Below are 24,340 nucleotides of genomic sequence, written 5' to 3'. Positions count from 1 at the left end.
ACTCCACATTCACGCTTCTGCAAAAAGCCCAGTATGACAGCTGTGTTGTGCTTTGACAGGAAGAACCTCACTTCATCTTACTTGAACTTAACTGTGTTTGTAACAACACATCTGATCTTTGATTGCAAGCAATTTATGTGAAGTCACAAAATAATTTTTTCAGTCTTCTCTAAAGTGACAGCGCTGCTGGTAACCAGTGCAGTAATAAATACTGTGTTTAGTCAAACCTGAACCTGCATCACTACATAGCTCTTTGGCAGCTCCAGGTGTTTGTGGGTGGGAAGCACCGTCTGCTAAAAATACAAATAAATGCCTAGTCAAGGCCCACAGTTGTTTTTGTAAGTTTTTAGTTAACACTGTAGCATAACCATGAAGTTAAAAGCACAGAGCAGAGAATTTAGTGCAAGCTGACAGAAAAATGGTATATAATATTCTCAGGCAGTTTGACTTAAATATCCGTTTGGACCTTTCTGATATAAATATTTTTTCATGCTAAACCAAATGCAATGGCATTTCAGTAGTGTGATGATGATCATTTAGCTCTGAAGAGCATTTTGATTTGTTGAATTTAATGACTTAACATCAATAACTAGGCCTTTACATAGAAAACCTGGTCACTTTTAACACCTGCACAGTACCTTTGAAATACCAACAACAGCATATCTGCTAACTGCCTAAGAATATATCAGATATCTTGTTGTTTTTATGTTTCTTCACGGGTGCAGTCGGGGTGTGTGCCTGCAGTCTCACAAAAACAAATGAAAAGCCACCTACTGTCTGTTGCTAATGAATACATTATCCAATTTGAGCATGCAGCTTGTCAAACACATTCACGCCACAAATCTTATATCATGTTTTTCATCTAGTCTGCACATCTCTGCAATACCATGTTGAACATTTTTGATTTAGTAGCTGTCTTCAGCCCATAACTGGTTTTTTTAACAATAAAACTGCAGTGTTGCCATCCTTATCTTGGAGATATAATACAGCATTAAAGAGACAATACCATATCTGAAATTGGAGTAAATCAGAAATATTAATTAATTAATTAATTAACTATTAATTTCCCCAAGGGGCTCCATGAGAAGCTGCAACTTTTTAAAACTACTGGTGCATGTATTGCTCACCACTGGAACTATATGGGGTTTCCCAGTACTAATATGTGGTCATTTGGAAATTTCCACCAAACTGTGTGTCTTAGTAATCGCCACACAAGGGCAGCAGAGGGCAGGACAATAGTTCTTATTGTTCATGGTCAAGTACTGTAACTTTTTACTCTGCATAAACCCACTTTCATTGGGTATAACTGAACATTAAACAGCTGAGTGAGGAAAAAACAACAACAACAACAACCTTTTGATTATCATGTCATGTGAATATAAAATTGTATAATAATAATAATAATAATAATAATAATAATAATAATAATGATGATGATGATGATGATGATGATAATGTGGTGAAGTTCAGAGTTGTCTGGCAATAAAGTATCATCATCACCACAATCATCATAATTCCTATATTTATTGCAAAAATTCTATTAATATAATTAATATATGTAATATTCTCAGATTATACTGAATGCACTACCAAAATGAATAAGTGTTTCTATGCCCCTTTTCCCTTTAAGAATAAAATAATGTACTTTGCTTATTAAATCAAAAGAGTCTTGTCTGTCTTTGGCGGTGGGCGGGTGGGGGGTTGTGGGCCTGAGCGGTGTGGATGAATACAATTAAATCCTGGAATACTGTGTCACTCAGTAGATTTAAATAAAACTAGGTGTAGCTCATCAGAATTTATGATTTATGATTCATGTTTGTATGCAAGAAGTTTCACAGAGGTATCAAATGAAAAGAAAAACAGTTTTAAGCTTATTGCGGTGATATAAATAAGTTGTAAAAGTAAAGTTATACTGTAATATTTCTATCAGAGACAGAGGCTCAATAACAAAAATAATAATAAGAAGAAAGTAAAGTACGTTTTTATTTATATAGCTCCTTTCAAGATAATTATAACAAAATCATTCGCGACAAAATACGACTAGTACAGCTTATGACAATAATAATACTCTTTTGGTGTGGCAGCGCTTTCGGAAGTTGTGCAGTTCCGTATAAACCTGTATCGCTAAATGTTTCTTCAGAACCACAGACGTTTTCTTCTGTCATCAGTGACGTCAGTCAGGGTTGTAATCGGTCACGTGAACAGCGCAGGTCTGGATAAAGCGCTGCTCGGGAATACACCATTTATTCTGGTCGGTCCAACCCTCTGTGGATGGTTTTTTATTATTTTATACATTATAATATATGTGTAGGTAATTTATTTAAATCTGCACTGTAAGAAATAAACATTTATCATCAACGGGAACCTGGGTTTTATTTTCAGCGTGTACTCATATTCGACTGATCATCTTTCATTCGTCGTGATGTGAGTAGATTCTTCTTTTATCGAATATCTTTTTTTAAAAAAAGAAAAAAAAGAAAAATACAAGCGACGCTCGCACACGTAGTTTCTGTGCTTACAGTAATTTTTGTGTTATTATTATTTTGTTAATATTATAAGTCCGAGATCCCATTTTTGTAGCTTTATGTTTGTGTGTGTTATACACTGAAGGCTAATTTTAATGTTGGATTGCTGCTTGGAACAATTAACGGCAAACATGTCATATCACTGTCCAAGAGCTTCATGCAATGCAAGCTCAGATTAATTCTTTGCGGTGAGCATCGGTTTCTGTGTGAGATTTTCTGTGTATACACTGCGCCCATTGGTTACATTGAAGTCATATGGAGGCTTATTCCACTGCCTCCCGTGTCGGTGCTCCATAAGATGGCCTCTTTAGATGTGGGCATATGAGAAACCCCCTTTATTTTTATGGTCGCTGTAGCCAGTTGTTTTTTAAAAAAATCTATTTATTTAATTTTAACCATTTACTTTATGGTTAACCCAGTAGTCCTTTTGCACGTGCGGTTCAAGCTTAACGTACAAAGCTCTTCAGCGTTCTCCTATTTTCAGCACCACCTTATCTCCTTCATCTTTCTGCTCTGTTTATCTTGGGCGTGTGTGGTTTCCTCATCAAGCGGCCAGGGCTCCCCCCCTGTCCAGCATAAGGAGTGCAAATGGCTGATGAGGGTGAGGGTTGTCTTCATGGCTTCATGGGGAACAGATGCTTAGTGAAATGTTGTGGTGGTTCCCTCCCTGATCACTGCCCATCCTCCCTGCCCCCCTGCTGTTAACACAGCCCTCTAATCCCTCCACAGCCCTACACGGACTGTCCAGCAGCCACTGCCTCTGTCTTTTGGGCCATAATTACAACAACACACAAGTCAAAAAGAGGGAGGATCGATTTTTCAAAGTTTAATGTCTGCCTTCTGAAAAAAACAACAACAAAAAACAAAACAGGAAAAAAAACACGTTATTGGCAAGAAATATCAAAAGAGACTGGGGATAAATAATCGGTCATGTTGCTTCAGATGAAATATAAGCTCATTCTAATTTCCGAAATTGGCTTTAATGCCTATCCAGCACTTAAAAATATATTTTGGTGCAAACAAAATCATGTTTGATATTTAGGGGTTTTGTCATCTGCAGAGCTTTGGCAGTTGGGACTTCTAAAATGTGAAGCAGTGCGTTTTAGTTTATAGCTATAATCAGAGCGTGCTGCATACAAATGCTACAAATGTAAAAGGAATGTTTAAAATGATGCAACAATTTTATAGGAGTGATGCAAGTTTAAAAAACTCATCTTAGAACATGTTTTAGAACATAAGAAGATACACAGAAGGTGTGATGCTCTCAGATACCATGAAAAGAAAATATTAGGTTTGAGGATGCTTCAGAGGGAAATGTCAGGAACATTATGGCACAAGTGGTTAACAAATTACTGCAAAACGGACGGTTGGCGGTGACTCATGCAAATAATAGTGGATGCGAATAGGGAAGTTGCTTTGCTTGCAGTAAGAGGAAATCCGCCGTGTCCTTATTTGTCCTGTTATTAAGAAATGCAGTGAATGAAGCGATTGCAGTTTCTGTGGCGACTGTGACTTGCTCACTTCCAGTGTTTAGCAAACTCGAGACTGCCTAGAATAAGTGAGATAATACAAGAACATTTCAAAAGTAAATTTCAGTCAAAATATTTGTGATGGAGTCAGTTTGATTTATGTGTTGGGGGGTTTTTGTCACTAGAACATGCACTTAATGATTGATGGGATGGACAATCACATACATAAAAGTGGATGATACAGGCCAGTAACCAATCTGTTTTACCATAGTCATCTCTGTGGTATTAAATAGGATATCACACTGATAAAAAAAAATAGAAAGCATTTCCCGATAAAAGGGAAACACTGTGGGCGGTGTGTTTGTTTCCTATTCCACAATCACATGGAAAAAAACATCAATTCACATAAACAGATAAAAGATATTAATGTGGCCGATTCTCCATCTGGTAAAACACGTTTCTCAGACACATTGGTCCAGGCAAAGCCAATTAATCTACAGCATTCTGATGAAAGGAAACCAAAGACTGTGCATCATCACAGGAGTGAGAAATGTTCAACCTTCTGTTCTCTGCTCAGTTTTAATGTTGTTGCTATGGAGAGGATTAGATATAATTTTAGGCCTCTACTTCCTGTCGAGGGGGAGGAATAGACGCAGTAATGTCGTGGTGGTTGGAGCAGGAGATTACATCTATATTTAATCCAGAACCTTTTGAGTATTATATGACACATCTGTCTAGCTTTTAGCTGTCAGCATTTGTGCAATACCTACTGGCAGCAGGTTTGTGGTGTAAGTGTTGTGCGCGATCAAAGAACAGGTGAATCAGCTGAACAGAATTATTGTGGCCTTCGGCTTGTTAGGTCATTAGGTAAAATGGATTGAGCACTGGATTACAAAGGATTTTGTGCCACATGAACAGCTGGCAATATGATAAAAGATGTGACACACAAATTTCTGCTTAGAAATTCTGGGGCAGGAAAGAAAGTGGTAAAAGAATAGCTTCTAGCTTTTCCAGCAGCATTATTTTGGGTCAAAGTCTGCAAACATTTCACCTGGTTTTAAACAGATTTCACCTGTAATTATATTTCATGACTTTGATTGTTCATTTGATTAATGGGGAAAGACTTATTTTCTAAAATAGTTAGAACCTATTTAGAAAATAAGACCAAAATTAACAATCATGTAGATGTCTAACAATATAAATTATCTAACATGGGAAAAGAAGCTATCACATTCTGCCAGATAAGTAAGTAAGATTTACTTACTTATATGGAAACTTTAATTCATATAACACCTCCTTTAAGGACCACAAAGTGGTTCACAACTACAATAAAATTACAAATATTAAAACACAACAATAATGTCCACTAGTTTAAGTTTCTAAAAGCTGTTAGATAATGTGAACAATTCATTGAAAAGTAGAACCGCAAAAGCAACATAAAAACAAGACCAGTTAAGCAATAAAATAAATATACATCAGTGTTTTTCAGAATAAAAAACTTTTTTGAGAACCTGAGTAAACCGTAGAGGAACAAATGCTACGTTGTAAAATGCATAAGTGGCAGTGTAATGAATGCATACATATTTTTCAATAAAATAAAATTGAGTATTGAAGGAGATCTGAAAAAACAAGAAAACTTTTTGCTCTTTACACGCCGAGTCATCACGCGTAACCATAGGGCTCAGCACAAATAACTGCGAAAAAACATCGACTACTGATGGAAAATTGGACAAAAACAATGTCGACTGGACGACTGTCAGGATGGAGGAACCTGGTGGTGATGAGTCATCATTTCAAAAACAAGCTTATGAAACAGTGGACTGATCTTTGCTGGTAAATTATTTTAAAAGGTCTTGTGATTGAAAGTGAAAGCCAGTCAGATACCAAATTCTAAATCTTGTTTAGTAAACAACTGAATCTCTGTCATCACAACATGCTGCAGTATCTTGTTTCTACAAATTATCTTTTTCCATGCTCTTGTGTTAGGAGTTAGTTTTGCACTCTGAGCCTGTAAGCAGTGCTTAGCTGTCTGTACCATCACGCAGCCACAGGGAGGAACAACACACGGGACTATTAGATTTAAAGCCAGTAGAAGCCAAAGTCCTCAGTAGATGAGATATGGCCATAGCTCCTTGTGTGCCAAGGTTCCTAACAGTGACACATCCATCACAAAGGAGTGAGACAACTTTATTCTACCTCCCACATACGCCAGTGGGGAAAATAATAGGCAGCTGTTTATCAGTTTGCTAGTGTGTGTGGACGAACTGCTGAGAGAGATAAACCAGGCTCTTCAACTGAAGCACAATAAGCTGGCCCAGCACTTAGAGGGCTTCCAGGGTTCCATGCTTTGTGATAAAGCCATAACAAGCCAATTCACTGGCGCGCCCTCTATTCCTTTCATTTTCATGACGTTTTTGAGCCCAAAATAAATGCTGTCTGAATATTACAGCTGTAAAAGCCCAGAAAATGCTGCTTGCCGAGCAACAACGTACCCTCTCTTCACTTCTGAGTGCTCACTTACAGTTCAATTCTAGTTTCCATATGCGCCTTTTTTCTTTTTTCTCTACAGAGGCATGTGTTCTGTTTTACATAACCAGCCATGGCATATAGCAAGGTCACTGGTCGCAAGCCCTCCCATATTTCTCGGTGAAATATGATGTTTTTGCAGCAAGGAATGTATTTTAAGTGCTTCCATGTGCTCTCATTATGTGCTATTTCTTTGGTATGGTATGCAATTTAATGCACTGCAGGAGAAGTGTACATTTTACATGCTGCATTTTGCCTCTTTTTTCAAATCTAGTACAACAGCTAATACAGATTAAGGACATTTAAGGGTTATCCAGTGTATAGAGTGCACTTTGTTGACCCCCCATGCACCTTCCACTTTTTTATTTTGCAGCTGACAGTGTGGGAATGGGAAATGATGGAGGATAAAGGGCCTCGTGTAGCAGACTACTTTGTGGTTGCTGGCCTCACCAACTCATCCAAGCCTCTGGAGGAGGATCTACACTTTGATGATGCTGGTCCCAAATCTGTGAAACCCAAAGCCCCTATCACGGATGTCGCTGTCGTGATACGCTCTCTGGGAGAAGAGGTACCCCCGGGCTTCACCTGTGTTGAAACTACCCCCTCAGGCCTTTCTGCAGAGCTCAATGGAGCCAGTCTAAGGGGCCCACAGATCTTCTTGTGCTTTAAGCGAGGCAGAGATAAGCCTCCACTGACAGATCTCGGGTAAGACGTAATCCTCACTTACTGACCTTTTACTCACCCAGCAGCACTAATAACTCCTCCGCTTAGGGTCACTGTAATCTGCTGTAATGCACATGCTCCAGTCTGAAGTCTTGATCAGTTTATATATATATAAAAAGTCACCAACACCGTCTGATATTTCAGGGTTCTGTATGAGTGGAAAGAGAAGCTCAAACCCGGATGTCACATCGTTCAGACCACACCCTCAGGCCGCCCTGCAAACATCAGCAGCTCGTCCTCCCAACGCATCTACATCACCTACCGCCGTGCACCAAAGAGCCAGCCACACACCTCATTGGCTGTCACCGATGTCTGCGTTATCATCCCCGGCAAAGGGGAAACGCCCCCTCACACCTTCTGCAAGGTGGACAAGAACCTCAACAGCAGCATGGTGGGATAGAGCTCTGAAAAATATTCACTTAGACCTAGTGTGTATGCCCACACAGCCCAGATTGTTGCTGCTATGTGATGGACTTTATCTTTCTCTGTATTTCAGTGGGGATCCTCAGTCTACCTTTGTTACAAGAAGTCTCTGGCTAAAGCAAACACAATCGCATACAAAGCAGGTAAGCTGTGCAGAGTTTGTAGCAGTGAAAAGAAAAAGGAAGTTTAGTCATGGATTTGTGTCAGTCATTATCAGTATTCATATAAAGAATATGTTTAACATTTCTTGCATGTGTTTGTGCCCAGGTCTTTTGTGTAGGTACCCCGAAGAGGACTATGAGTCCTTTCCACTGCCAGAGTCAGTGCCTATGTTCTGCCTGCCCATGGGGGCAATGATCGAGTGCTGGCCTGCACACACCAAACACTCCCTGCCTGTGTTTTCCACATTTGTACTAACGGGAGCCTCTGGAGAAAAGGTAAAATCACCTTTGTACGTAGTTGCTTTTTTGTATTTTTTTCTTTTACTTGTTATTTTGTGTACTCACCTACTGAAGTGGCCAAAAAAAACCACTTCTCCATTCAGCTTACGGCCATTTCGGTGAGATCATCACCAATTAATGATTCCCCTACAATACCACACATACAAAATCTCTCCCTTAATTGCTTCATTTCAGCTAGCATCTCTATCTTTAGCTCCACCTCTGTCTCTCACTGAGAATTAGGATCCCTTATGGATTAGACTGTTTATGAAGTGCAGCTGTATTTCTAAGGATGCCAGACAATCTTAATCAACTTCTGAACTCTGACTGGAATCAAAAATGGTCTAAAGGCTGTGTTTGGAATACCAAAAGCCTGTTAGCCTCTGAAAGCACTGCAGCATAAAATATTTTTTTGTATTGTGTGTCTGTGTGTAGCTCATCTTTTGAATAATGGATGGCTCATGCACCACTTGGGCTGATGTGCAAGTTTTAAATGCTGAATTCTTCAGTGTTTACTGCTTCTTGCCTGCAACCTCTAGTCTGCAGGCTAGTCTCATGGCACTTTAGGCTAGGAATGACTTGTGTATTTATTTGGGAGAAGGAACTTCAAAGGGCTGATTTATTATGTTGAAAATTCTCTTGTGAAGCCGCCACAACATGCTCAATGAATGTAATTCTCAAGGGACTTGTGGCTACTGTTGGGTTTGCATTTGGATAACAAGTGTGCGCATCCTTTGGATGCATTGTGCATTCTTCACGCAATTATCTTGGGGGCCCTTTGTGTGCAGGTGTACGGAGCAGCTATCCAGTTCTATGAGCCTTACCCAGAGGAGAACCTGTCTGAGCGTCAGCGCTCACAGCTCGGCCTGCCAAGCTCTGATCTCAGACCTGACGAGACCAGAAATGTTTACACCAACAAGAGCATCTGCTTGCTCTCCCATTGGCCCTTCTTCCAGTCCTTCAGGAGCTTTCTCACCTTCCTCTACCGATACTCCATCTCTGGGCCACATTCCCTGCCTATTGAAAAGTTAGCAACTTTTACAGATTTTATCCCTTTCAAATCAAAAAAGGCAAAACTTTAGCTCACAGCCTGATAACTCATAAAAAAAGTAAGGAGTGTTACAACTTTACTAACTGAATTGATTTTTTACCCACAGGCACATCTCTCACTTCATGCAAAATGTGCCGTTTCCCTCCACTCAGAGACCGCGCATCCTAGTCCAGGTGAGTTTATGAGAAATCACTTCAACTTTGTACGGGTGGGTTCTTTTGTAAATTTGCTCTAACTCATTAAATTTTGTTTGTGTGTCTTCCACAGCTGTCGCCACATGACAGCCTGATGCTGAGCCAACCTGTGTCCTCTCCACTCCCACTCAGGTAAAGATAACAATAAATTTCAGAATTACAACATCTTGCATTTTTTGCAATCCTAATCTGAAAACTTGTGTTGTTGGGTTTTTTTGTTTGTTTTTTTTAAATTGCCGTGTGTTTTTGTGTGGTAGTGGGGGAAGCCTCTCCACGTTGCTCCTGAATCTGGGCCCCAAAAATGCTGCCACTCTGCTCGTGTTGGCTGTCACAGAGCACAAGATCCTGGTTCATTCCCTGCGCCCCGCTGTACTCACCAGTGTAACCGAGGCCCTTGTGTCTGTAAGTATTATCTTTTTTAATCCTCTTTTTTTCCTGGCAGTAGCACTAAAACGAAGGTCTTTCATTGGACCATAAAAGTCTTTTGTTGCTTCATTATATATATATTGTTTATAGTAATTAATTTTACTTATGATCCCTTTCAGATGATTTTTCCCTTCCACTGGCCATGTCCATACATCCCTCTGTGCCCGCTGGCTCTGGCAGATGTTCTTAGTGCACCATGCCCTTTCATTGTGGGCATGGACTCCCGGTACTTTGATCTTTACGTCCCCCCGGCTGACATCACTTGTGTGGATCTGGACACCAACACCATCTCCCAGTAAGTGACCTCTTACTGCAGCCAGTCTGTGCTACTCGATGGCCACCTTCAACTCAACTCTTATCTAATCATAAGAGGTAGAATGTGAAGTATTTTTACTGTCCAGAAAAAAAACATGTTTGGATCCCACTGGCCTCCCACATCAATTCAAAAGGTATTCTGTGAAGATATCAGTGAATCCTCCCTCCCTCGTATCTTTTTTGTTTCCTAACTGTCCTCCCGTGTAACAACAACCATCTGTTGTGCTTTCAGAAAAGATGACAAGAAGGCTCTAACGTGGAAAATCTTGCCCAGGAGAGCCTGCAAGCATCTTCTCAATAGTCTGAATAAGCTCTATCAGCAGCTCATTGAGGGTGAGTCCAGTCTGATGCTGTGTCATCCTCTAAGTGGTTTCATGAATAATTTTGGTTGCTTAGGCTACATGAGTCTGTTGAGTCAGCCTCTATGGGCAGCTTTACAGGAAAACTGACAGGATGCACTCACTGTTCCGTTAATAAAATAGTGCAATGATTAGTTCTTTTATAGAAGAGCATGTTGACCATGTATCATTCCCCATTTATGGTATTTTAACTGATCCTCACCCTGCCTCTTATTCCACATATGGTATTCTTTCATTAGTGATTTATTCAGATTATTGTTTTTATTATTCTATTTCTATTTAATTTAAAAATCTTTTAAATTATGCAAAAATGAACTGTTATGTCCTGCCTCTTATAAAATCTAGATCTTCGCTGTGGTGTTTGAACAACATGACATCATGAATCCTGGTCTAGACAGGAACAATTTGCTCGTGACATCATGTCAAGTGGTCTGTTTTTGCTAGCTTTATACCTGTTGGCAAGTCGGTGTCTGCATTTCTTTCAAATAGGACTGCTGTGAAAATCAGAGTATTATACATAATTTGACTTTGACAGTCTCACTTTTACTCCAGTCTTGAGTGCTGTACTTAATACTTCTTTCCTTGTGGAAAAAGTGTGTGGTCTGTGGTGATAATAATACTGGTGTCTGGTTAAATAACCGGTTATTTGCTATCAGGTGGTTTATGCGCGTATGGATTGTTAAAACATCAGCTGTTGTGTGCCCTCAGGTGGTCATTTAAACCATGAAGATGTGCAGATGGATCACACGGTGACCGACTGTGAGCTTGAAAGTGGAAAAAGCCTGCACACACTAGAGCTCGAGATCCAGGAGGCCTTCCTGCGCTTCATGGCTGCCATCCTGCGAGGCTACCGTTCCTATCTGTTGCCCATCACCCAAGCCCCGTCCGAGAAAACCACTGATGCCAGCTCTCTCTTTGACATCCAAGGTATGTGTCGCTCTCAGCCAGTAATATTCTCAATACTAAGCCACGGCAAACCATGCTGACAGGTCATGGCTCCCCTCCCTCTGTGATTCAGTGCTGTAGTAAGTCGCGGGGTTAAGGTCTGAATGCTGCAAATCTGGCCTCAAATCAGAGCTGTAATGACTGTTGTGATTTATGTTAAGCCTCGGTGGAAATTAGGGTTGGATGACAAGTCAGAGAGGCCACTGCGATTAATAGCACAATGTCCCTGCACATCTGTGTGCTATTATGTAAGAGGAGCAGTGGAGAACAAATTGTTTCATAACACAGCATTTATTTTGCGGAAATGTTGGTTACGGCTGCATCTTTACCCCATAAATATTTTGTAAGGGCTTGACAAGTAAATGCAATGATTTAGAATCATGAGACGGATATGAATTCCCCACTTTTTAAGCTTTTCAATAAATAATTTCTTTTTCTTTTTTACAGGCTTCTTGAAGAGCAGAGACCGCTCCCATCAGAGGTTTTACTCCCTCATGACCAAGACTCAAATGTTCAGTCGTTTCATAGAAGAGTGCTCCTTTGTCAGTGATAAAGATGCCAGCCTGGCCTTCTTTGATGAGTGTGTTGATAAGGTGAGGTTTACAGCTAATCTTTATTATGGATTTTCAGTGTCAGAGATGATTCATCAAAATCATTCTGCTGCGTAGGAACAAACGCTCTTTGAGCGATATCTAGTCTGGCCTCTGACTGCTGGCAGAAATTCTCTAAAAAAGAAGCAGAAACATTTAGAGGAACAATTAATCACGCACTGTCCTCTAAATTAAGACCTTTTTTGAACTTTATTTAATTTTCAAAAAGAATGAAAAAGCAATTAACAGGAAGTAAAGGCAATAAACACAAAGTAATTAACACTTCAGCACATCTCTTGGGCCTCTTTGTAAGATCAGCTCTAAGCTTTTTCATCAACTTTATTGTCTGCTTCTTTTTAAAGATGTTTTCTGTCTTCTTTTTGCTTCTTCTGCTGTTCTGATTTTCTGCCTTCTTGTCACTTCTTTCTTCTCCTTTGCTTGTCGTTACGGTCCCTGCCTAACAGTTATTTTCCAGTGGAGGAAAGGTAAGTTACTCAATCCTATGCTGCTGCTTAAATAAAATATTTTTAACATTTTCCCACATTGATCCCAATCAAAGGATTTAATTATATACGTTATATTTATGTGCACTTATTTTGAATAAATCAAGGTGGTGTAACGGAGGGCTAGAAAGAAAATGTATTTAATGTGATGACGTGCATTAGATGTCAGAAATCTGCATTATCCTTTTTGTTGTTGTTGTTGTTGAAATCCCGTGGGATGTGCTGATTATTAGTTTGTGCTAATTCTTTGTAGACTTGACAGATTTTATGAACACAAACTGTCAACTTGTTTTGTCACACCCTCGCACAAAAACGCTAAAACATCCGCCTCCTCTGTGTGTGTGTGTACGTGTGTGTGTGTGTGCTAGTACACTTGTGCAATCAGGAAGTCACATTTCCATCCTGCTTGAAGAGTTTGAACTGTATTAATGGTCATTGTGGTTATTATTGAGAAGTGGAAGCCTTGATTCATACAGCGTCACTGCTGCTGAGGTTGACAACAAATGCGTGATTGAGAAAGAGCTCTCGGGTGTAAGAGGAAGGGCAACAAACAGAGAAACACAGAGCAGAATTGAAGTGAGGGCAAACAGGTCAGTGAGGGTCCGGTGACTGAATCATCCACTCAACTGAGTGGAACAAACCCTGTAATCCAGTACACCGGGGAACTATTCAGCCGCTGCCATAATATTAACGTTTTTGTGAAACTCATGGCCGAGATAAGCTGGTAATCGATTCAGACAAGCCAAGTGAGTGCACATCAGCTCAGTAGGCTTTTTATAATGTCCCAGGAAACTATTTGAAGCTGATTTTCTTTAAAAAAAAGGAGCATGTATGCTTTTGCTCGGCTTCTCTTTGTTCCTGCTGTTGTTCTCAGAAAGGCATGCAGGCATGCAGGCATGCAGGCAGGCTTTGAAAGCTTGTCTCCAGACAGCAGATAAGTCCATTTGGAGCTGAAGCAAATGTGACAGTTAAGTATCAAGTAGTGCTGCCAAAGCTGTACAGTTAAATGGTTTCATGTTCCTAGAGTAACATGGCATCAATTTTGTCCAGGTCACTGCAGCCTAGATTAATTCGGTCTTGGAGAATTCACGGGATCAAGCCTTCGGTAGTGCCCTGTAGTTAACTGCAATTGGAGCAAAAGCCATATTTCTGATGCAGGCCAGTTCATTACTGACATCTCACTGACCCTGATATCTGGTCGGATCTGAGAGCTTCCAGAAAGCTTTAGCACTTGTAGATTTGTGTTTAGAGAAGAGCTAAAAGGAAAGATGAAGACAGCTGCTGAATTTGTGTTTCTCTTGCAAACCAGATGGACAGTGAGCGACCAGAGGACGCCAGACTGATCGAACTGGATGAATCACACCGCAGCGAGCACACAGTCTACATCAACCCTCCAGAGCTGCCTCCGCCATCGCAGGGAGAGGAGCATCCTCTGTGCTATAGGTACCACACTGCAGATGAATCTCTAAATGAGAGAGGCAAGACAGGGGGTTTCTTTTTTTAAAACTCTGTCTTGTATGCTTGAGCAGCACTTTTCACTGACACTGGGTGCTGCTCCCAAAGGACAGACTCATAAACTGCTTCCGTTGTTAGACTTTGTCACTGCCACAGGGGTGTGTGGTTATTTTGAGCTGTAACACATTACTTTTGGATTCTTATGTTGGTGCTTCAGGGAAGAACCAAACTATTGTAGGAATAACTCAGCTTGCTAGCATTTATGAGCAATCCGTGTCTATTTTTAGCTCATGTAACTGTATATAACGGAGTATACATTTCTTTCTGCAGCTACTCTGCATTTCCTGTGCTAAATGCTGAGCTTCTGGAGCCTTTGGAGGGAGCAAGTCCTTCATCGGCAGGGATAGCCTCACGCCACAGCAGTCCAGCCAGCCCCACAGCCATCTTTAGACGCTCTAAACAGGTCCTTAAGAATCTTCATGTCAATTTGGTTTCTTTCATGAACAAAGATAAACCTAAATATGTTCAAATTAATGTCACATTTACTCCTGTACCTATTCTCCATAATCATGTGCAAGGATATGAATGTGAATCCAAAATGCAAATCTGGTTGTTAATAGACAATGAGTCACATTTACATCTGATCTTTTTCATCTTAGGAGATCAAATCAGCTCAAAGGATGGCCAAAACGTATTCATCTATGCCTCAGATGTGGTCCAAGTGTCTGCTTCGCCACTGCTACGGCCTGTGGTTTATCTGCTTGCCAGGATTTGTTGGCAACTGCCACTCCAAGGTGCGAGCGCTGCGTACGGCTTATGATGTGCTGAGGAAAATGCAGGACAAAAAGCTGCAGGCTCCAGATGAGGTAGGAAACTGCTCTGGATAAGAAAACAATACAGATCTGCCGATATGATTCAGAAAAGACGACGCTGCACATTTTCAGTGTTAACGTGTTTTTTTTCTCCAAGGTTTGTTACCGTGTGCTGCTGCAGCTGTGTGGACAGTACAGCCAGCCAGTCCTGGCTGTGAGGGTGCTGTTTGAGATGAAGAAGGCTGGAGTTCAACCCAATGCTATCACATATGGGTACTATAACAAGGTGCGTGCTATCGGTCATTAACAATACAACTAAGAAAATGTAAGCAATTTGCATATTGGATTGAGATGGGAGCTTAAATCTTAAAATATGTTGTATTTCTTCTCCAGGCGGTATTGGAGAGCACCTGGCCATCGACCACCAGGGGAGGATACTTTCTATGGGGAAAGCTGAGGAATGTGCTCCTCGGTGTGCTCCAGTTCAAGCAAGCAGGAAGGAAACAACGGAACTCCCAAAGAGATCCTCATCTTTCAGGTAAGGAAAAATTAAATTTCTGATTATGTGACTGTCTGTAACAACCCAATTACATATATTTTGGTGAAAAAAACAAAACAAAACATACAGATATTTTTTCATTTAACTACAGCACTTCCACAAACATCTGGCCAAACATTTTGTATAGAGCAGTAATTCTCTGTGAATGCTTTGATGGATGCTTCCAGCAGGATAACACGCTGTGTCACAAATCATCTCAAACTGCTTTCTTGAACATGACAGTGAGTTCACTGTATTCAAATGGCAGCCACAGTCACCAGATCTCCATCCAACAGAGCACTATTGGGATCTAGTGGAATGGGAGATTCTTATCATGGATGTGTAGCCAACAAATCTGCAGAAACTGTGTGATACTATCATGTCAAATAACATCTCTGAGGAATGGTTCCTTAGAACTCCGATTAAGGCAGTTCTGTAGTCAAAAGTAGAACTAGTAGTGACTGCTTTACACTCGATCCCAGTGAGGCTTTAAGATGTTTTGGACTGCCTCAAATTTACAGAAAATTACTCCTGACTTCATCAATGGTGTATTTTCTTCTTAGTTACTTTAATTGCTTTATGAATTCATGCGACATAGTCTGATCCTGGTTCCCTACCTTGCTTTTTTTGAAACCTTTTAAACAAAGTGAAGAGGCTTTCCTCCCTGGCAGTCAAAGTATACAGATTCCTTTTGATCTCAGTCTCAAACAACAACCCGCAGAGACCCTCATTACCATAATGACATATTGAGTGATAGGCTTTAATGAAAAAGTAGTGCTTTACACCATTTGATACGACATTTTTCCCAGCTGCACATATTTTAACTTAACGTTTTAAACGTTTAAATTCCCAAAATAAAAACACGATCACATTAAGTGCATCTTCGGTCTTGAGCAAAATTCAAGTTACATTATACTTTAATGCGATTCGTTCACTTTGAGGTAAAATAGATAAATCTTTTAGCGCTGGTTGATGCTGCGGCACTCAGAACATTCCTGCGTTTGCTGCAGATGATAATGATTGCAACACAGTTCAGTGAGGGTTTATACATCGCTCATGTATAGTGTGAGTGCAGCTCTGGTTTCATAATCCTGTTGGTAGTCTGTCATTTGTGAAGCCTCTCTCATCCCCTTTCTCTCTGCTCTTATCTCCCTTTAGACGGCAGCGATCTAGACACAGTCAGCCATGGCAGTTTGGACAGCGCTAATGACTCTGCTGAGCGCACCTCCATCGACACCGACTTCACTAAAATGGACTCCAGCGATGATGGATTTAGTACAGGTAGAGAGCTACTGCCCTATGTCGTTCTCATTCCATCTATTTTACGTGCAGCCTTTTACTTTCCCTCATGTCTCTCTGATTGATGGGATGTGATTGAATTAACTGCCTTAAAAGTGGCAGAACATCATGAATCTCAAACCTTAATTATTCATCTGCACTGACTTTCTGTCAGTCATTTTACACAAACTAATATATGAAAGACTCCAGTATTAAGGTGTGATAAAAGGTTCACCGTTTTCACTGTTGGTTTTTCCCATACCTGATGTACTTGACTTATATCAGAGAGCTGTTTTTGTTGTTTATTTTGATATTATGGAAATATTCAGGGTAATCAGAGCGATAATCTCTGTAGTGGTTGTGTCGTGTCTTGTTTTTTCCTCCTTGGTTAGATGCTAGGGATGGTGAGGTGCAAGGATCAAGGATAGTTTGATCCCTGATTATTTACTTAATGGTGTGAAAGCAATAGGGAATAAAGGGGATGTGTAGTCAAAGGCACTCTGCTAAATACATAGATATACAATATGTGTGCTGCATGTGCCGTATTATAGGTACCTTTCAGCATGTAAGCAAATAACAGGTGATACCTTTTGTTATTTATTTACATTTTATATCCTTTTTGTTCGGCTTGCCCACCCTCGGCTGGTGGTAGGGTCCATTCAGGCATGGATAAGAGAAAGAAGGCGTAACGTAGATGGAGATGTGGTGGCAGTTTGTTGTGTAGCTGCTTTCTTACTCTTGCTTTTAAATATAACTTTTAAAACTTTCTGCTGCTTTTAAACCAGCCCAGTCAAAAGCATAAATAAATACATATAATAAATCTTTGAATTATGCATTAAAGGCAAATTGCATTCAAATTGCATTTTAAGTGATTGGGGAAAATGCAAATGTAAAAGCCAAGGAACAAGCACTTAGATAAAGTCTGCTCTGTAATATGTGGTGGTGGGGGTAGGTGTGGGGTTGGGGAAAATTGTGTTATGTTGGATAGCGTTAGGTAGGCATGTTTCTTTTGTTAGCTCACATCTTTGCAGCTAAGACAAGTACCAAAGCTGAAAAGACCAAAGCTTTTGCGCTAACAATATCATCTGGCACAACTTGTCCCATCAAACTACTGAAAGTGAACAAATTCTTTGTACTGTACACACTTGTACTGTCTCCTGATATTTGACCTTGTGAATATAATGAAGTTTTTATAAAAATATTCTGTTCCTTTTCTGGTGCCCCTGCTTTTCTATTCTGGGTGTTTTGTGTGCTTCATGCTGAAGGGAATGACACAAAGCGCTTGCAAACAAAAACTCTCTGATCAGTTGTCTCATATAAAGCTTCCATGGAGACTAATAGGAACAAATTCTAATTCACTCGAGGAAGAAACAAAACACCAGTGAGAGGACATTTAAAAAGTAAGCGTCAGCGGAGTGATTTCTCCTTATCTTTTTCAGGTGAACAGTCAGACCAAGGCTATGATTCCTTGTCTAAGGAGGAAGAGAGATTGTGCAGCAGAGAGAGTGATGGCACAGCCCTGGTGGAAGACAAAGGAGTCAAGTCAAGTGAGTTATGGATTGCTTTTATGTCGTATCTTTGACACTGGGGGACTATTTCTGCAAAAGTGACTCACAGCTCACTGCAAAATGGATGCTTTGCCTTTAAAAGATGGGGGTATCACATTTGGCTGTGGGTGTAATGTGTTTTTTTTTTCTTGTCCATTTGCTGTTAAATTTAGGTGTTTCTCATTTTAAAAAAAACAGTCTGCTGATGGATAAACGTGTTATGAAAGCAGATGACTTTTGCCTTGAATTTTGTTGCAAATCATGACATGCGGTGTCTGACTTTGTGTTGTTTTTCTAGTTTTTCAGTCTTCATAATCAGTAGTCCTCTGTAATTGGCGTGGCATTTTATCAGAGCCTTAATAACTTTTTACTTTTGGCTTAAAATGCAATACAGCTGTATTGTAAGATAAACACATATCCCTTAAGGAACCGCAGAGCTGCCAGTTTCCCTTCCTCCTCGTCCCTGCAGCAGCTTCATGTTGGCATGAACAGTAGAACACCAGCAACAATTCATTCAAATCTAACAGGATTTTTTATTTTAGAATAATGCAAGAGCACAATACTGCCACAGATTTCAGTGGACTAGCCAAAAACGCACAAAAATGCCTTTTAGTGTTCATTCTCAATCTATGTGTTGTTCAAAACTGCAGCGTTTGATGTGGAGGTTCCATTCTTTCTCCCAGCACCTCCACATCAAAAGATGCTAACACAGCAATGTTTTATTTATAAAGCAGACTCTCAAGGAGTCGTTTTATTACTGCGTATGACCACTATGTACCGTTCAGCTGAATGTTTTCAAATGTGTTTTTGTCACAGGCAGTGGCCTCAGGCTGGCTTCCAGTCCATCTAGTGACACTCTTCTGAGTGGAGCTTTGCCAAAGGCAGAGAGGCCAAATTCTCTGGACTTGTCTGCTGGACAGGGAACTCTGAGGCTCAGTGTCCCCATTCTAAGTACATCAAAGCAGCTTCACCTTGCATCTGACAGACTGCATGAAGTAGAGGAAGAGGTCACAGAGACTGATAAACAGAAACACCCAGTGGAGAGGGCCGGCGTTATCTGCAATGCCGGGACAGTGAGGAGGACAGGTATTGAGATGGGATTTGATCCCCTGTCGCTGATGGCAACAGCGACCGTACAGGAATGTGACCATGACAACAGCAGTGCATCCAACTCTAGGCGCAACCTGGCCGAGGAGATTGAAACGTACATGAATAATGGCAACAGCCCCTCGAGCAGCCGCACGCCCAGTATGGACCTGCAGAACCCCTCAAGCCCTTTGTTCCGCTCAGCCTCTTCTCCCCACTCCTCCCCGCAATCCTCAACCCTAGTTCGATCCACTACACACCTCCCACTGCCTGCCAAAACAAAGGAGAGGCTGAGGCACTCACCATCTCTTCCTCTTGGTATTTGTAACAAAGACAGAGAGAGGCCTCCCTCTTTGGTTTCACCGTCATCACCCACTCCTTCCACTTCATCGTTCTCCATGGAAACACTGTTCACCCCAACTCTCGACATCTTCAAGAGCAGCGTTATATCAGCAGGAAAGGGTGTGGCTGAGAAAGCTAGTCGTCTCTACTCTCGTTTGTCCTCTCAAACTTCACTAACACAGGTTAGAATTTTTTTTAACATATAAATAATTCATGCATATTTGGGATTACTGGCTCTAGGATGAAAATAGTTACAGTCCTTTTTTGCCTCCTGCAGGACGCAAACTGTGACCGCATGAGTGTGTCCTCACTGACCTCAGGAGAGGCCGATTGCTCCTCGCTGCTTGATAATGACTCCTGTCTAGATCCAGATGGATTTACATCCCCACAGCATGGTAGCGTGTCCCGAGTCAGGAGAAGCCCCGTTGGGCATCATCATACTAACCTGGGCAGCCCTGGCACCCCAAACAGAGTGTTCAGACACAACTCCTTTTCTGGTTCGTTCCACATCTTTTAATAAATATTGTTGTAGTGAAGCTTTTATTTTCGCGTGTTACATTGTTATTTTACAAAGTTACTAATACTTACACTGGATGATCAACAAAGTCAATTAAATCAGGTCCCTTTCCTGCTAAAAGCAGCTCTAATCTAAAAAACTCATGGCTTAAAGCTTTGTTGTTACAAGCTCATTATAACTGCAGCATTGTGCTGGTTTGCATGAAAACACTTCTTGGCAGTCTAAATTTAGAGTAAGAGTAGGCCTCAGTGATGGAAAGAGTTGGGTGTTGTTCTATTGGAAAGTAGGCCAGCAGGCGTGAGGCATGATGCAGTGTGTAGGTTTTTCTGTACCCAGCCACAGGCCCTATGCTAAACACACTTCAACATGTACACGTGCATGCACAATCACGTGCACACAAGCAGAGACACAGACTCACTAAACCTGCGGCACAAATGCAAACGCTCATTGCAGATTTTAATAAAGTAATTGCTGCTTTGTTTCAGCTGGGCACTTTTTCTTAGTTTCATCCAGACATTTAAAGCTTTGACAGCTGTGTTCAGTCTTGGCTTTGCGTTCTGTGTCTGATTGTATAATCCTCCACTGTATCCAGGTGGTTTGGCACTTCCCTCCAAAACTCCTCACACTCCAGATTCCTCCCCCGACACCGGCCGCTTCCAACCCACTCCCAATTACACCGTAGAGGTAAGGCACCAGCACATAACAGTCCCAGTCCACCTCTTGTCTGTAGGCTCGCTCAGGCAGTGTGATGGTTTCTTTCTGAACCTGACGCTTTCTTTTATAGGTGTTGATGTCTAGCTGTTCACTTTGTAAGACATGTGACTGTCTGGTGTATGATGAGGAGATAATGGCAGGATGGACGGCAAATGACTCAAACCTCAACAGCACTTGTCCTTTCTGCGGCACTGCCTTCTTGCCTTTTCTCAATGTGGAAATCAAAGATCTGAGACCGCACAGCAGGTAAAATTTACACAGCACACTATGCTTACAAAGACAGCTCAAACACTTTGAATAATTAAAGCCATCAATTTGGGCTATTTTCAGTTACAACATTGTGCTAGATTGTCTTTTTCTATAGTATCTTGCTAATTGTCTGGAACATTTTTTTTTTCTTTTTACAAAGAGCACTGAGGCACACAGACAAAACATCTTTTATCCCCGTGGCCCATTTAAACAGATCCACTCTCTGTCTCTCATCAGGTCGTCTAAGAAAAGCAATCCTGTTAAAGAGGAGGATACATCCCTGCCACCCAATCCCGAGGAAAAAATCTCCACAACAGACGGTGCAGCTGAGGCATCTGCAGCTCCTGCACAGAAGCGGGAGAGCAGTGGGGGTGCTGGCCAAGCCCCAGCCTCATCCTCGTCCTCCTCCTCTTCCTGCTCCTCTGCTTCTGCTCCTGTAACAGTGCCCTACTTGAGCCCTCTGGTTCTGTGGAAGGAGCTGGAGAGCCTGTTAGTGAATGAGGGCGACCAGGCAATCTCCTCCCCAAGCATTGTTGACCAACATCCCATTGTCTTCTGGAACCTTGTTTGGTACTTCAGAAGGCTCGACCTGCCGAGTAACCTGCCAGCTCTTATCCTGGGCTCCCAACACTGTAGCCATGAAGACCAGGTAAATATGACAGCCTGTCACCCACGCAGAATACCTTAATGATGTCATCCCGTGTGCCATCAGCAACTAGATCTTGTAGCTCATTAGCTTAGCCAAGCGCTAAGGCAAGCAGAAACAGTTTGTACCAACTGGCACTTCTAAAGCTCAGAAAATTATTTGGGACTTTGGTGACTCCTAGTGTTGTTATTAAAAATCAAAACTAACAAAATATAATGCATGAAACCATAACACGACTTGGGCCTACAGAGGACAATGCAATAATGAATTCATCTTTTTAATGTATTTTGTCCCCTTCAGACTCCTCAGATGCTGTCATCGGAGGACAGCAAGCAGGTTCTCGTGAGGATTATGTGGGACAATTTGAAGTTGCACCAAGACAAAGTTCAACCCTGCTACGTCCTGTGGAACACCCACTGTAAGTTAATACAATGTTTACTTTCACAGACTATAGTGCAATAAATTAGAAAAGGTGATATCGGGCTACCTTCAGAAAATTATTTTCCCGGTAAGGTCAGATATTTACATGCAAATGAAACAATGCATATTAACAACTAGTAGATCATGCATAATTCAGCTCAGGAAACCTATTAATCAAGTCATCTTATCAGTGAGCCACGCTTTCAGACTTCGTTTCTTCATTTCTCTCATCTGTTAATGAGAGAAATGAGATGAATGAACCTTTGATCGCAGTGATTTTAATCTCTCCCTCTTCGCAGGTGCGAACTCGCTGGTTCGCTCCGGGTTATGTGAAGAAGGCCAACTCTTCACTGTGGAGCTCCTGCAGGGTTTCGTGAGGAGCATTAAGAAGAGTGATGTGCATCAGCCCATGAGCCAGATCATTCAGCTGTTGGGGCCTGAGTTAGGTTTTAAAAGACAGAGGTAAGTAAATAAAGAGGTGTGTGATGAGTAAAATTACACCGGCAAAATCATATGAATGGAAAATCTCATTGCTTTTCTTTTCTCTCCCAAAAAAGGAGTCTCTACAGAGATTTATTGTTCCTTGCTCTGGTGGCTTTGGGGAAGAACAACATTAATATCAGTAAGTTCAGATCATGGATATTTTAGTTTTTAGTTATTTTAGCAGGACTGGAAATGTCAGTCCACTGCTTTTGTCCAAATATGTAATAATGACTCTTGATGGCTTTAATGATGCCCTGACATTTTGTGTAACTCCATCGGGTGTTTTTTTTTTTTCTTCTTCTTTTTTCACATATCCTGTACAAATTTTTTTGTAAACAGCCATCTTGGATGCAATACACGAGCCTCATTTGTACTCTGTACAAAGTATAAGATTAAAGTGTTTGAATATATCCACATAACACAGTTTTAGTACCACCTAACCCAAAGCATTTCTCTGACCATCTACAATAGAACAGCTAGCTAGAAGACTGTAGATTCTTCTGCCGACATTCTCAAATGCCTGCTGTTTGTGGCTAATGGATATAAAAGATTTTATATAAAGAAAGCGTGCTGACAGATTCTTAACTTACCATTATCTCTCCTGCAGGTGCTTTCGATCGCGAGTACAAGCTGGCATACGATCGCCTCACCCCCAACCTGGTTAAACTGACACACAACTGTGACCGGCCCCCTGGAGCAGGGGTCATGGAGTGTAGGAGGACATTTGGACAGCCCGGTTTGTGAACCTCTTGTCCCCCTTCTGTCGCTTTTTTTCCTCCCTCCAACAGTCACTGCTGCTGTTGTTGTTGTTTGTTTGGTTTTTTTTTCAAACTGCTCTTCAGACTCAGGACCAGCTCATCTGACTGGAGCATTAAGCTCTTGTAAGCACAATGGGACTTAACATAATGCAACTGCCATGAGTTTCTCAAAAACTGTCAGAGCTGAGAGGCATGAAGTGACAGGCCTTGTATTTGTAAATACTTTGAAGATATTTTCTGTATAAATGTTTGCACAGTTATTACACGGTCTACTTTATGCCTCTGTTACTGTTGAAGCTGTGAATAAGTAGGTACAAGTAAGTGTAAGTTCACCTCGTCGAAATTCCTCAGTGGTCCTGGTGACCTTGTTAAGACTGTTGTTGACTGTGTGTACTTTTAGACGTTCATGTTTTTACAAAGCACTTTGATAAGATGAGCACTTGCCATTTGTTCTCATTTACATGGGGCTGTGTCTCTGCCACGCACACCTTAGTCATGGTTCTGTCTAAAATTTCCACAGGTTCAAGTTTGTAAAGGCAAATCACTTCCTCTTCATGTACACCTCATAAAGCGGACAGATTAAACTCATATACTGAAATACACTAAACTAGGTTGTAACCTCATAAAATTATAAACCACAAAATTGTTTCTGATTCAAGAATGGAGCCAGTTAATTTATATGCACAATGTTTATTTGTTTTTGTACAATGTACCAAAAGATCCCAAAAGGGAATATTATATAATTCATTAATTTACAGTTTGGGGGTTTTTTTTAGGCAATATCTTTTTTTAAAGTGATGATTAAAATTTTGTGTTAAATGTGATTTTGCAAGGATGGATTTCCTTAAAAACAGTACAATCAATCAAAAGGAGATAAATGTTTTCTGTCAACATTTTCTTTTATAAAGACTTTGAGTCACACTAATGGGTTCATAATAATGTACAGAGCATTTGACTCTAGAATTTTGTATATTTTCTTTTTGTCTTCAATGTATGGTGTCGATGT

General features: G+C 40.9%; 1 protein-coding gene across 2 annotated transcripts; it reads left to right on the top strand.

The window, feature by feature from the left end:
* The first annotated feature begins 2,203 nt into the window (after positions 1-2,203).
* Positions 2,204-23,753, top strand: dennd4a (DENN/MADD domain containing 4A). Of its 2 annotated transcripts, XM_087843141.1 has the most exons (30): positions 2,204-2,424; positions 6,894-7,225; positions 7,388-7,634; positions 7,740-7,809; positions 7,934-8,103; positions 8,895-9,133; positions 9,264-9,330; positions 9,425-9,483; positions 9,609-9,753; positions 9,897-10,072; positions 10,325-10,425; positions 11,160-11,378; positions 11,844-11,989; positions 12,451-12,471; positions 13,799-13,932; positions 14,275-14,407; positions 14,604-14,810; positions 14,914-15,042; positions 15,150-15,294; positions 16,453-16,575; positions 18,012-18,119; positions 18,936-19,729; positions 19,825-20,044; positions 20,657-20,748; positions 20,849-21,024; positions 21,265-21,676; positions 21,974-22,091; positions 22,393-22,555; positions 22,651-22,715; positions 23,184-23,753. In XM_087843141.1, exons 2-30 carry the CDS (start codon positions 6,915-6,917, stop codon positions 23,318-23,320), a joined length of 5,127 nt encoding a protein of 1,708 aa, XP_087699267.1. In that variant the 5' UTR covers positions 2,204-2,424; positions 6,894-6,914; the 3' UTR covers positions 23,321-23,753. The 2 variants fall into 2 exon arrangements, with proteins under 2 accessions (XP_087699267.1, XP_087699268.1); XM_087843142.1 differs by lacking the exon at positions 12,451-12,471.
* The last annotated feature ends 587 nt before the right edge of the window (positions 23,754-24,340 follow it).

Source organism: Neolamprologus brichardi, chromosome 7 (genome assembly GCF_056152115.1).
Source record: "Neolamprologus brichardi isolate AB-2024 chromosome 7, ASM5615211v1, whole genome shotgun sequence".
NCBI classification, from domain to species: Eukaryota; Metazoa; Chordata; class Actinopteri; order Cichliformes; family Cichlidae; genus Neolamprologus; species Neolamprologus brichardi.
The sequence above is the reverse complement of the archived record's forward strand: the minus strand, read 5'-3'. Positions and strand labels throughout refer to the sequence as shown.

Excerpts from the sequence above, each read along its gene's own strand:
- dennd4a (XM_087843141.1), top strand. The coding sequence starts at position 6,915 with ATGATGGAGGATAAAGGGCCTCGTGTAGCAGACTACTTTGTGGTTGCT. Across the intron at positions 8,104-8,894 it reads CGGGAGCCTCTGGAGAAAAG|GTGTACGGAGCAGCTATCCA; the intron begins GTAAAATCACCT and ends CTTTGTGTGCAG. Across the intron at positions 21,677-21,973 it reads ACTGTAGCCATGAAGACCAG|ACTCCTCAGATGCTGTCATC; the intron begins GTAAATATGACA and ends TGTCCCCTTCAG.